This window comes from Embiotoca jacksoni, unplaced genomic scaffold, assembly GCF_022577435.1.
Source record: "Embiotoca jacksoni isolate LCO1_2020_lvr unplaced genomic scaffold, fEmbJac1.0.p SCAF_6, whole genome shotgun sequence".
In the NCBI taxonomy this organism is placed as follows: Eukaryota; Metazoa; Chordata; class Actinopteri; family Embiotocidae; genus Embiotoca; species Embiotoca jacksoni.
The window spans coordinates 18,474,827-18,488,611 of NW_027185414.1; the positions used below are offsets into that span (position 1 = coordinate 18,474,827).

A 13,785-nucleotide genomic window follows, 5' to 3' on the forward strand; every position below is an offset into this window, starting at 1 on the left:
TGACAGTGGGATGCTATCACAGAGATGGATGAGCAGAACAGACCGATCCACACCTTCCAGGTTTGCCATGTAATGGAGCCGAACCAAAACAACTGGCTACGGTCTGGATGGATCCAGCGGCAAGCTGCACAGAGGGTCTGGACCACATCACAACACTTCCTCTGACACATAGCTGTTCAGAAATCTTTGTCTGAAATTTGGAGCAAATGAAGAAGTCTCGACGCAGGGTTTGTGGTTGTGACATTGTCTCAAGGTTGAGAAAGTGTAAAACACCCTGGAGGGAATAGCGTTTTCTATATAACCTATCGGGGGATAAAAATGGCAGGCAGATGTACCTCACAGTGACAAAAAAAACACCACTTCAGTCAGAGAGGGGCTGATTTCCATTAAAGTCAATACAGAGCGGCTCGTAATAAATCAAAGATGGAGCAGCATTCCTTCTGTACACATTGACTGGAGGGCTCCTCATGTGAAACACAGCTGTATTGCAAAATAGAGTCTGGCTAGACCATCAGATTTAGAAAATCACCTCTCTCCGTCTACTTTGAAAAGGCAGAAACCTCCATTTTATAAAACTGTTTTCATTGGTTACACTTAATCATGTAAAAGATTATTGTACATTCTCAAATGTATCTTTTATTGCCTATATATTTGGGTTACTTTCAGTGATTTAGTTCACTGCTAAAATGCTTGAATTTGATTGATTTTAATATGACTTTTATGGTTACAAAAATAGCCATAACCCCTTTACAAATATTTGGAAATAGGATTCACCAAAGACAGAAAACAGGCCGGCTATTGAGCCATCGGGAAAATGTTTAATACACGTATAATATCTTAAACATCTAATGAGTTTGTGATGATTTGTTTATTTATTTTTCTTTCTTTTAACTCAGGTATATGTGGAGCTGCGTTTCACACTGAGAGACTGTAACTCCATCCCCTGGGTGTCTGGTACCTGTAAGGAAACCTTCAACCTCTTCTACCTGCAGACAGATGAGCCGCTCTCTGCAATGACGCGATTTCGGCCCACCGACTATGCCAAGGTTGGCTATTGGATCTGTGACAAAGAGTTCTCGGTTGCACTACTGGTATCATTCAGTAGAATTTAACTGGAGTGTGTGTTGTTGGCTTCAAGGTGGACACCATAGCAGCAGATGAAAGTTTCACACAGACAGATCTTGGAGATCGGGTTCTTCGCCTCAATACTGAGGTTAGGGAGGTGGGGCCGGTGACACAGAAGGGCTTCTACTTGGCCTTCCAGGATGTGGGCGCTTGTATTGCTCTAGTGTCTGTCAAGGTCAGTGAACCGGGTCATGTTTGCATGAACTACACCTACAATTTCACATCTTTCACAAGCCCTGCATTGCTCAATCCTCCTGTTCTTCTCCTTCACATAAAGGTTTTCTACAAACGCTGCCCATCGACGCTAAGAAACCTGGCAGCATTTCCTGACACAGTGCCACACATGGACTCATCCTCTTTGGTGGAAGTGAGGGGTGCATGTGTGGAGAATGCAGAAGAGAGGGACACACCCAAACTGTACTGTGGTGCCGACGGAGACTGGCTGGTACCATTGGGCCGCTGTGTCTGTAGCATTGGCCACGAGGAGATGGATGGCTACTGCCGCGGTGAGAAGCTGCTTCAGACATGTTTGTGTGTGTGTGTTTGTACTAATTTTAGGAGAGGAGAGGAGAGGAGAGGAGAGGAGAGGAGAGGAGAGGAGAGGAGGGGAGAGGATAAGAGAAGAGAAGAGAAGAGAAGAGAAGAGAAGAGAAGAGAAGAGAAGAGAAGAGAAGAGAAGAGAAGAGAAGAGAAGAGAAGAGAAGAGAAGAGAAGAGAAGAGAGGAGAGGAGAGGAGAGGAGGGGAGAGGGAAGAGGAGAGGAGAGGAGAGGAGAGGAGAGGAGAGGAGAGGAGAGGAGGGGAGAGGATAAGAGAAGAGAAGAGAAGAGAAGAGAAGAGAAGAGAAGAGAAGAGAAGAGAAGAGAAGAGAAGAGAAGAGAAGAGAGGAGAGGAGAGGAGAGGAGGGGAGAGGGAAGAGGAGAGGAGAGGAGAGGAGAGGAGAGGAGAGGAGAGGAGAGGAGAGCAGAGGAGGGGAGAGGATAAGAGAAGAGGAGAGGAGAGGAGAGGAGAAGAGAAGAGAAGAGAAGAGAAGAGAAGAGAAGAGAAGAGAAGAGAAGAGAAGAGAAGAGAAGAGAAGAGAAGAGAAGAGAAGAGAAGAGAAGAGAGGAGAGGAGAGGAGGGGAGAGGAGAGGGGAGAGGAGAGGAGAGGAGAGGAAGGAGGCATTGCATCACACTAACAGATCTCTAGGGCCTCCGCAGTCATCTGCAGGAGTTTGACTTTACAGAACTGATATTCCCTCCTCTCGGTCTAAGATCCTGCATCCTTGTCTGATCCTTTCCATCCACATTTCTCTTCATCCCTTTTCAGCTCCACCTCCCCGCATCATCTTCTCCTCTGTCTTGTCCACTTTGTTTACTCTTCACTTGCTTGCCCTTTGTTCCTCTTCTTTCATTTCTCCCATGTAATTCACACTCACTGTCTCTCATTGCAATCCTTTTCTGCTATGAAATCATAAACAATGCGCATAGGAAGAGATTGTGTTTCACACCGAGGGTTTCCTGACATTTAATAATAATTGCTTTGGCTCTCATGAGGACCTCTCTGGACTCTGTCAACAATGTAGTTCAAATGGGAAAGGGATTTGTTTTTGTAATATCCAGCTGGTTTTGAATTTGTGGTGTTTATGTCTGATGTTACCTTGATGAGTATCATTCAGTGTGCATAACTGCAAACATACAGCCACTTAACATGTACACAGAAATCACTCACTCAACACTCAAATCTAATTCTGAACACCACAATGCTTCTGTGAATGGCTTTTTGTGCATACCTAATCAGTTGTCTCAGCACTGCCTAAATGTGGTCCATTATCAGCTAAACAGATTGAGAAAAAGTTAAAGAAACTGTTGACTTGTTCCAGATAGTTTTTTGGCCTGGTTTCTCAATTAGACTGTGCAGACAGACTGGGGGCTAGCTGGCTAATTGCCTTCATTTGTTAGTTTCACAGCTAATTTAGCTCGCACCTAGTCATTTCTAAAACTCTCCCAACCTTCCCTTTCATTTACAAGACTCAGATTTACTCTTGTAATTAAGGCAGGAGCTAAATGGAGCCACACTGTATGATTACAATTGAAGTGCACTCCGTGTTACTTACCACATTTTGCAGCAGTCTCAGCTCGTTGGGGTGAAATCCACGTAGTCCCCCTGTGGTGATGTGGTTACTCGGGGTATTACAGAGAGAACTCCAACAGTCATTAGTACAGCTGATATGTAGGACAAGCTGTAATATCTCCTTTATTTGCTCCTCGGGTGTAATTTTTCTTTTTATCTTCTCTTTTATCTGTTTTTTTTTTTTTAATTTATCTTTTCTCTCCCTCGTTTGCTCTCAATCATTTCAAGTTAAAGTTAAACAACACAGGAGCCTGTCAGGAGAGATTACTGATGAGACTGCAGTGTAGGAGCAGCACACTCATGGCGTCGCTAGTCTATGTCCTACATTTATACTCTCCCTGTTCGACCCCCTTTAGCTGACAGTGGTTGCCTCTCTTGATTGTACTGTAGTTGCACCAGCATCAAGGGGATCTTGGCAGCCGCTACAGTGAATGGGTCAGTAACTCTTGCAGCAGTAACCCACTTGGCACTTGGAAAACAATGTTTGTCTTTTTTTTTTTTTTTTCAACCATACATACTGGATATTGTTCAAAATAACAAACCTTAGTGGACAGACACTTCGAGAGTGTAATGTAATTTTACATTATTTTGATACAGCATATTTTGCTAAAAATAAGTTTGGATGCTGCCAATGGATAAAACAACCAAACAGTTATGTCTGTGTTCAGCTTATCCAATATATTTTATTACATTGATGCAAAAATCATGTGCATATCTAATATTCCCAGAGATATGAAAAGGTCAGCTGCATACTTTGGAAAAAACATTATGTATAAAATGCATTCCTATGCTGTTAGCAACATCATCTGCTTTAGCATAAAGAGCTATATGCACATAATAGAACCATAATAGATATTGAAGGTTATTAATGAGAGTGTTTATGAGGGTCATGACCCATCCGTGGATCTATATGCATTCAAAGTACAACATGGAAACCAAACAGGTGTTGCAGCTGATGATAATTTTTTTATAATAAATTAATCTGAAAATGATTTGCTTATTAATTGTTTTGTATATGAAGTGTCAACAAAAGAGGAAAATGTAGATACAAATTTCTCCTCGAACCCTAAGTAATGTCTTTAAATTGCTTGTTTTATCCAACTGACAGCATAAGTTCAATTAGTTCAACATTCATGAGGCTGGAACCAGAGAATGTTTAATCAATTTTAAAAATAGATACAAATTAATTTTCCTTCAGTTCACTAAATCAAGTGAAATTAAATCAAGTAATTGTTTCCAGCTCTAAAATCAAACTAATAAAAATAGACAGTCTTGTCCAGTCTGTTTGTCTGCAACATTTCCCTTGGTTACCTCTGCAGTGGACGTATGGACATAAAACTAATATTGATCAATCTGATGGGTTAGTCTGAAAGAAAACAAGTGCAGTTCCCCAAATGGCTGTTCTTTAAGATTCACCCCTCTACGAAGTACTGATGAAGTGTCTTGAGTGAAATAAACCAGAGGTTCTGCTTCACTGTTGTTTTTCTGTATTTCTATCAAGAGCGTTTTGCTGTGGAATTCTCAAACAGCGTCTTTCAGCTCTTTAACATCAGGTGAAAAGAGGTGTTCAATAGTAGCAACACTTTATGGCCTTATGATTAATGATTTATGGCTTAAATGATTTATGCCCAATTATTTTTTTTTTCTCATCAATAACTTCCATATAGGTCTGACAGAGCTGTAGCTGTAACGAAGATGTGCACTTTGCAAGTAGTTGCAGGAAGTTTAGGCATGAACTTGCGATGACTTCTGCTTTCTCCTCGTTTTCATTTTGGAACACTGCTTCAAAGGGTGCTGTGATCAAAGCTGTCTGAGAGGCAGCATGGGGAAAGAGCAAAAGAGGGAGAGAGAGCGACAGAGGGGGAGTGAGACAGAGACAGAGAGAGAGAGAGAGAGAGAGAGAGAGAGAGAGAGAGAGAGAGAGAGAGAGAGAGCATGGGGAAAACCCCAATGCTCCCAAATATAAGCGGAGCTCTGCGGTAACACGTCCATCTTTCCCTCCCAGCTGCCTAAACAAAGGCATCAGCGCTTATCAAACCCTTCTTTCCACCCCAATAGCATTCTGCCAGACTGTTCTGACATCTCAATCGAGTGCTTTATTATTCTATTCCTTTCATTCAGTGTCAGCCACAAGAGGATTACTCAGAGATAGGCTGGTTATATCATGACCTAGATAAAGCAACATCATAGAGCTAATGCTATTTGTTCCACATCCTTTCGTCACAGCACCATATTCAAAAGGAGGCAGTGAATTCCAGGGGAAGCTAATAGAGATGTCTTTTCGTATTTTCATTTGAATCCAAGTACATATGCAGACAAGACCAAAAACCCACCAGCAAGATAAGTGATTTCACCCAGCATCTGACAAATTCAAATATTTTGGTTTCCACAAAATATACTAAACATCAGTTTTCAAAGCCAGTACATCTTTTGAAATTGATGCCAAGCCACCCCGGTTCTTTGTCTGCAGTTGAGGAGAGTTGATGGCAAGGAAGCAAATTAATAGACAGTTTAGAGACATATTAAACTTGGTCAGTCTTTTTTTTTCCCTTTCTGTGTTGTGCCACTGATATGTCCATGTCAGAGTGCTCATAAGTTGACAGTACTCACTGCTGAATTCCAGCCTGAAGTACAAACTTGTGACCTTAAATTCAGGTAGAGTGGAATGGAAAGGTGGCGATCAATACATTCCTCTGCTGTATCTGAGTCACTGTGCCCCTCTTCTGTCCATTAAGGACTGTGTTTACTCTGGCCTCTAACAGTGCATAGCCAGACTAGGGCATCACTCATTCTCTGTGAACTTCCCATCTGCATATCAAAGCTGAGAGACCAGGGTAAACATAGTCTCTGGCTCCATCTGTTTCTGACAACGTAAAGCCAAGAGAAAACTTCCTACCCTACATACCCAAACAATTCATATCTCTTAACTGGTGTCATTACATCCCTGCAAATGTGTGGGTCATGTACTTTGCTTGACCAAACCCCTGAAGGCTACCTGATGAATCTGAAATCTGAAGCCTTCACATATGCTTTGAAACATCTTGCATTGATTGTTTAATCCTCACTAATCAATATTTTTATGGATCTCTTGTAGCAATGAATCCACAGAGAACTATCAACCAACTCTACAGTTTCCCTTTACAGTGTCTTTCAGCTCAGTGTTTTGGTTTTCACTCAGGGGTCTTATCAGCAGGGTTTTCAGCTAGCAGGCAGCAAACATTTGAAGAAAAACTAACTTAAAAACTAACTTTACACTCCCTCCACATGACCAATATCCATGCTGCTAAAGGAAAGGACAACTTGCTGAATGTAAATTTAGCAACTAAAGGGCCAAATACTTTCATTCGGAGTTGATGGAGAACGATACAGAGCCAGAGACTGAGTGTGAAAGTGAAATCTTTTTGACTTGGATGTGTCAGGTGGGCACAAATATAAACCCAAATTAATGCTAACGCAGCTCCAGATCTGCTGCATACAATCGGCAACTGTTTTCTTATCACATTTGCCATATCAGAATTTATAATATAACGATGTGCCGACAGTTTGTCATGCTGCCCCCAAATGGCCAGAAAGGGAAGACTGCAGATTTAAGTAAGACTTTTAGTCCCTCTTACTGTCAGGATGGAGACGGTGACTTTTTATGTAACAATCGCTGCCAAGCAGCTTCATTCTCTGCTTCTCAAACAGAGGATTTGCTCATTTTCTTTGTCATACAGTATACTGAACTGAATATTATTGGATCTTGGACTGCTGGAGAAGTAAAAGGAGACATTTGAATACATCTTTATAAGATGTGCAAGAAGTAGATCTGACAATTTTCAATATTTTCTAATATTCCTGACTAAATATTAATTGATTGATCGACAAAATAAACAGGCAGAATAATTGAATGATGAGTTTTTAGTTTCAGCCCTAAAGCTATTACTAGCTATACTACTTGTTTTTATGCCAGTTTTGTTCCTTTCATGAAAAAGACATGACATGAAGAAAAATGACAAAAACCTGAGCAACTGATAGTAAACAAATTAGATCCCATTATGTGTGTGTGTGTGTGTGTGTGTGTGTGTGTGTGCGTGCGTGCGTGCGTGCGTGCGTGTGTGTGTGTGTGTGTGTGCGTGTGCGTGTGTGTGCGTGTGTGTGTGTGTGCGTGTGTGTGCGAGTATGGGGTGGTGGGTTATTTTCTAACTTTTTGATAGAAATAGAGGTATGAGTATGGTAATTGCTTTTTGGTGGTGATCTTGCCAGCTTATACCATAGAGCAGGGAGCAGCTGGAATTTCAAATGAATCTGTGTGTTTGTTGCCTTTGGCAGGACCTCAGCATCGGAGGAAAGTAATATCCATGTGAATGAGGTGCCTCAAAAATTGGAAGCTGGGTGACAAATTACTCTTCTCATTAGGAGCTAAGCAGCAATGGGATTCTGGCGAGGATTTCTGCCTCTGTGTCAATCTTTCATCTCATCCCTTTTTACATCTTTATATTTCCTCCTGTTTTCACTTCGCAAGTCATTCAAAGTTCTCATTCTCTTTATAAACAAAAACAGTGAAGGTTTTGAGGCATTTAGTCACCTTTGACCACCGTGTATAAAGGAAATGTAGCTTTCTGGAATTAAATAGAATCTATAGCTGTATAGAAAGTCAATTTTAATGGATCAGCAATCAGTTGGTTAATCTATTAGACATAAACTTTATTTCTTTTGCTAAATATCTGTCTCAACTTTGCATTTCCTCTCCATGCCTGCAGGGTTATTCTCTGGGTGCTTCGGCTTCCTCCCAGCATGTTGATTAACTGCTGGTTCTAAACATGCAGACAACATGTGAACATGAGCTTGAGTGGTTATCTATTCCTCTGTGTTAGCCCTGTGAGTGACTGGTGACCTGTCCGAGGTGTACCCCACCTCTCACCCACTTACAGCTGAGATAGGCAGCCTGCTCCCCACAACCCTCTAAAGCAGGGCTCTCCAACCAGTAGATTGCAATCTACTCGCTGGGTCAAAGGAGCTCTCAGAGGAAAAAAGCTTGGAGACCTCTACTCCTGAAGGATAAGCGAGTTTAGCTCATCAACCCATCCCAAATGACAAATTCTGGCTCATCTGCCAAAACAACATAAATACTGTACATACAGCATATGTGTTGTTTGTCTTTTCTATTAGTCTGTGTGTGCTACAGCTTAAATTGCTTCACTTTTAAATTCTATGTCAGATCTGTTTGTTTTTTTGCAACAACTCAACATTTATGAGTCCCAACTGCTCCAATTTGCACCTCCGACTGGCTCCTCAATTGTAGCAGGTTGAGGCTCATGAGAATTGTTGTATCTAGTTAGAACCATCTGCCAAAATGATATGTAGACAAGTTTTTAAGAAACATTGTTGAAATATGTAAAAATGTGGTTGATAACAGTAGCCTGTGGGGTGATGACACTATCCACTAGATGTTTCTCTGTTTAGTAACATTGAAGATGCTGTTTAGAGAAAAATATATTGGAATAATATTTAATACATATTGTTCCCGGTTGGTGTGACACACTGTACTTCTACAAGTCTGTACACAATTCATTATTATCATTTGAATGAACAAATGAAACTGTTGATCCTGAAGCACGAGAGCAGCTCAAATAACAACAATCCTGCCTGAGGTCAGCTCTCTAATGCTCAACCAGTGCTCTCCCAGAGTTTTCCCAAGCTGACATTTACATGTTAATTTACTGGATCTCCATCTACTGACCCTATTGAATAAGATTCTCCTTTACAATATGACTACACACGATCAACCACAACATTTAGAACCACTCAAAGGTGAACCAACAAATATATAAAGAATAATTCAACAGCCCAATAAGTCTTCCCTTCATAACGATTATTATGTTCAGTTGTTATTCAATCTAATTGGGAGGTGTTGATTCATTTAAATTATGATTCTGGAACTAATATGTGGTGCTGTTGAGCTGCTCTGGGTTATACTGAGAAGTGCCCCTAATACTTTGTCAAACCAATTCATTTAAATGGTGAGGACAACAACTGAACATAATAATGAAGGGGGGACTTATTGCTGGGCTGTCGTATTGTTTATGCTTCACCTGTCAGTGGTTTTAATGTTGTGTCTGATTGGTGTACAAACAAAGACCAAAAACAGTTTACTTGATTTCACCAGGATAATCTAGAGACTACAGTTCATTACAAGCAGTCGTGTGTACAGTAATGGTTAATGGTCAGATGACCATCATTCATGTGAAACAGTGTTAAACTTGCCACCATATGATCAAAATGGCTCATTTTATATATAACAGATTATAGTGTTGGTGTAAAAGAAGATGATGTGAGGAAGAAAATAAATAAACTTGCCTCACTATACTGCATCTTTCTGCCTACTTATCACAGCTATGGAAAATATTAAAATTAAAAAAAATCCCTCTGGCTGTTTATCATAAAGTCTTGATTGAATTCTCAGTGTTACCTTTTTGCGCCTTCACGGCATTGTCTGTCTTATAGCGGGCATATTTATTTGCTAATTTTGAAATTATTATCCCACCCACACACAAATATTCTTAGACAAATTACTCTGCAATACAATTATCCCAGAATTCCCAGAATATTAAATAACGGCACTATTAATGCTTTGTTCTTCTCTGCCGAGATAAGTCTGGGAAGAAGGAGGCAATCTGCAATGGTTCTGCCATCTTCTGATAAGCCTTAAGGAAAAGAGCGACAGAGAGGAAAGCAGGAGGACAGATGGGAAGAGAAAATATATTGGAATAAAGATGAAAAACAAGAAAAGGTGAAAACGGTGGCAGAGCAAAACAGTTGGAGAAAAATTGACGAGATAAGGAGAGTTGGTTGGGTTGATGGAAAGAAAGAAATAGGAAGTTAAAACTGGAGGTAGTCGAAAGTGAACTGGTGTGAGGATGGAAAACTGAGAATACCCGGGTCAGCAGAATGGACTATGTAAGTGGATGGAGGTTTTAGAGTGAAAGCAAGTTGTGATTACATTTTCATAGTGCATTATTTGTATGTTAATAGCTCACCTTTTTCCTGCCTCACAAACACAACAAACTTTACTCTGTATTCAAGAGAACTGAACGTGTGGACTCTATTAAATCTGCTGATTAAAAGAAATTGTTCCAGTGGCTCTTCCCTAGCATTTAGCTCCTGACTTTTTAGTTTTAATGCCTTAAACTTAGATATATACCTGCATTTTAAGACAATATTATATCGAGTATTTGTTATCTTATGCATGTATATTGCACTATTGTACTCGCTGTTGATGTAGCTACTAATTATACCTCTGTGGTGGCAATTTGCTGTTTTCGGGTTGTCTGTCATTCCCGCTCTTGTGAAAGCGAGATCTCAAGAACACCTTGAAGGAATTTCCTCAAACTTGGCCAAAAGGTTCCCTTGGTACCAGGGATAGATTGGTTCGATCTTGGGATCAGAGGTCAATGTCACTGTGATCCCTATTTGACCCATTCTCATGAATGATATCTCAGAAACGCCTGGATGGAATTTCTTCACATGTGGCACACCCCATCTCTTACAGTTTGGTGTTCAAAGGTCAAATGTTCACATGGATTCATGGATACCGTTGAAAGTATTTATTAAGCAGGAGTCCTGTCCACTACTGTCCAAAGATAAGCCCCTTATTGTTTTGATGGATATATTTAGCCTCATTTTGTAGCCTACAAACAGTCATGGTTTTTGGAGGATAATGAATTTTGGTCCCCAACTTTCAAATTTTCAGGTTGTGTAGCATTTCATTTTCACACTTTTATATATTATTTAGACCCAAAAACAGGAATGGCTGAATTATTTTCATTATCAGCCAACTAAGGATGGTTTCCATGCCAACATCAGCAGACATGCTAACTGCCAAATAATGTGGCCACATTATGTGAAACAGTAAGGTTATATTAACATTCAGTCGGCCACTTGCTGTTCTGCTGCCGCTTGCCAGCAGTACATCTGGTAATCACCTGGGTTTAGCTATAATGTGTTTTCTTAGTGTTGATTTACAAACACATTTGTGGGTTGTGTGAGTTGGCCATTACAGGTGTGTGCCTCTTCCTTAGTGAGCTAATAAGAAGGTGACAGTGATCCATAGTACCTCGGGAAATAAGGTCAGACCACAGGTGAGGAGAGAAGCAGCTGGAGATGTGAATTAAATGTATGTGCGCTATAAAGTTGCGTGAGAAACACTAACCTTCTGTAACCGTCTTCTTCCGCCTCTCTTTTTCTCCAGCTTGCAAGCCTGGCTTCTTCAAGGCGTATGCCGGGAACACTAAATGTTCCAAGTGTCCTCTACATAGCTCCAGCCATGACCAAGCCGCCACCATCTGTCACTGCGATAAAGGATTCTACAGGGCTCTCAAAGACCCCACCACCACGGCTTGTACAAGTTAGTAGAAAAGTTATATACACCTAACTTCTTTATCAAAAGGACTTCATATTTTTTTGTCTTTTCTACCATTTTTCCACCATCCATCTTCTCTTTCTTTCTATTGTTTCTTGATTTCTCTTTACATAGTTATTTAAGTTTTATTAATATGGTTGAGCCTCATTTTAAATTTGATGCATAAATCAAAACAGTTATAATTTTTATTTTATTATTATGTACTTCAATCATAGTATCCTTGAAATTGACAAGTAGCACACTGTAATGAAACACTTAGAGCCTTCTCAAAGCTTAGCATCCACACGCCTACATGCACATATTCAAAGACTCACTCACAACAGTTCTGATTTATTTGCCAACTCTGACATTGCACAGCTGTGAAAACTGGGAAAAAATATGAACTGCCATAGTTTTTTCCAGGAAACTGACACAAGCTGTTGGAATGAAATACAGCAGGATATAAGCCAACCACCCACACACCTACTGTACTTGGACACTAAACACACATGCTAAAGTTTCAAATTATGCTCAGTAGCTGCTAAAGGGCCTCTAATTGTCAGACTGTGGGGGTGTGCCCACTCTCGCTTCATCTTCAAGGTCATGTGTAGTGTGATCTGTAGAAGATCCATCTTAAAAAGTGACAAGTGATTCACCGATGAAAATCTGTCTATAATTCCTTCTCTTTTCTCTTCAGGGCCTCCATCAGCTCCCAGGAACCTGGTCTCATTGATCAATGACACCGCACTCTTCTTGCAGTGGATGCCTCCTAGCGATACAGGAGGCAGGAGGGACATCACTTACAACATCCTGTGCCAGCGCTGTGATGGAAGTGATGGCGACAGTGTTGTGACACAGTGCGAACCATGTGAGCCGGAACTACGGTTCATCCCACGGCCGCTTGGTATCACTGGTACCTCTGTGGCAATACTAGACTTTGCAAGGCATGCCAACTACACCTTCCACGTGGAGGCCATGAATGGCGTCTCTGGGCTGGGTGTGGCTGCACGCTCGCTGGCAAATGTTACTGTCAATACACACCAAGCTGGTGAGTTGCAGAGTTTTTGTTCATTTCAGTACAACCTTCTGATTCAGTTTGTTTTACTGTCTTCAAATCCAACCATGGGAATGAGGATAAGCCGATATGCTTCCCAGCGCACATAGGATTGACTTGATTTGATATGGTCTCTCAACCTGAATGAGAGTTCAAATGAATAACTAATTTCATGAGGGCTAAAGCAATTAGTGGATGAGTTGATAATGGATTATTTAGTGAATGAAGGTTTGGAAAAAAAAGAAAAACAGATGTTAGTTGTGGCAGTGGATTTCATAATTACATTAAAAAAAATGTTAAGATACGTTGTAGGGCTGAGACGGCACGTGGCAAACCACTAAATATTGTGAACATTTTTCATTTTAATCCCGGTGGCACGGCATGGAGTGTTGGCTTGGTGGTTCAGCCTGTTGGATAGTAGAGCCAGAGTCTACAGGTTTTAAATTTACAAACTAGTAACCTAGGTTACGAAAACTGCCAGGATTTTTAGTTCTATTCAAGTTCATCTTGCTAATGTCCAAAACGCCCAGATGCACCTACCAGCCTAACATGCACGAGCAGACAAGGTGTTCACCAAAAGTTAAATTACATAACTTTGATGCATCATGACTGTTCGACAGTAGGGAGTGTCGTTGGAAAATGGAAAATTTTAGTTGACAGAACCTCTTCAGTCTCTATTTTCCATTCGTTCTGGCCAATATTAGTTCCTAAACACGATCCATTAATATTCTGTAGTTACATAATACCAGTTTCATACATCATGAATACTGTGTTTGTATCGCAGCTTGGAGCAGATGAAGATATTGATACTCCAGTAATGGGAGGGCTACATTTGCCTCTCACTTTCTTGAGCACAGACAGTGTCTGTCTCTCTCCGTCCAGCCTAATGTGTCAATAGGTGAAACCCCCTTCTTACCCTGGAGGAGCTGACAGAGCCAGTGTGACCTGAACCTATTCCTAATTAGCAGAACTCAGCAGACGTAGAGTCAACTACAGCCACCAGTTCACCAGGGAGCATCGTCTTAGGCTTGAAATAGTAAAAAATAAGAGGCCTGAAGGTCAACCAGTGTTTTATATTTTAAGAGCAAGAATATTGATGGAATAATTGATGGAGG

At 40.8% G+C, this 13,785-nt stretch overlaps 1 protein-coding gene across 3 annotated transcripts in view; it reads left to right on the forward strand.

The window, feature by feature from the left end:
* LOC138212923 (ephrin type-A receptor 6-like) overlaps positions 1–13,785 on the forward strand; it is a 53,765-nt gene that overhangs the window by 21,765 nt on the left and 18,215 nt on the right. For all 3 annotated transcript variants that reach the window (XM_069173603.1, XM_069173604.1, XM_069173605.1), the window contains exons 3-8: positions 7–135; positions 897–1,046; positions 1,139–1,300; positions 1,403–1,631; positions 11,467–11,622; positions 12,314–12,664. In XM_069173603.1, the coding sequence (XP_069029704.1) occupies positions 7–135; positions 897–1,046; positions 1,139–1,300; positions 1,403–1,631; positions 11,467–11,622; positions 12,314–12,664 (1,177 nt within the window). The remainder of the gene's footprint in view (positions 1–6; positions 136–896; positions 1,047–1,138; positions 1,301–1,402; positions 1,632–11,466; positions 11,623–12,313; positions 12,665–13,785) is intronic.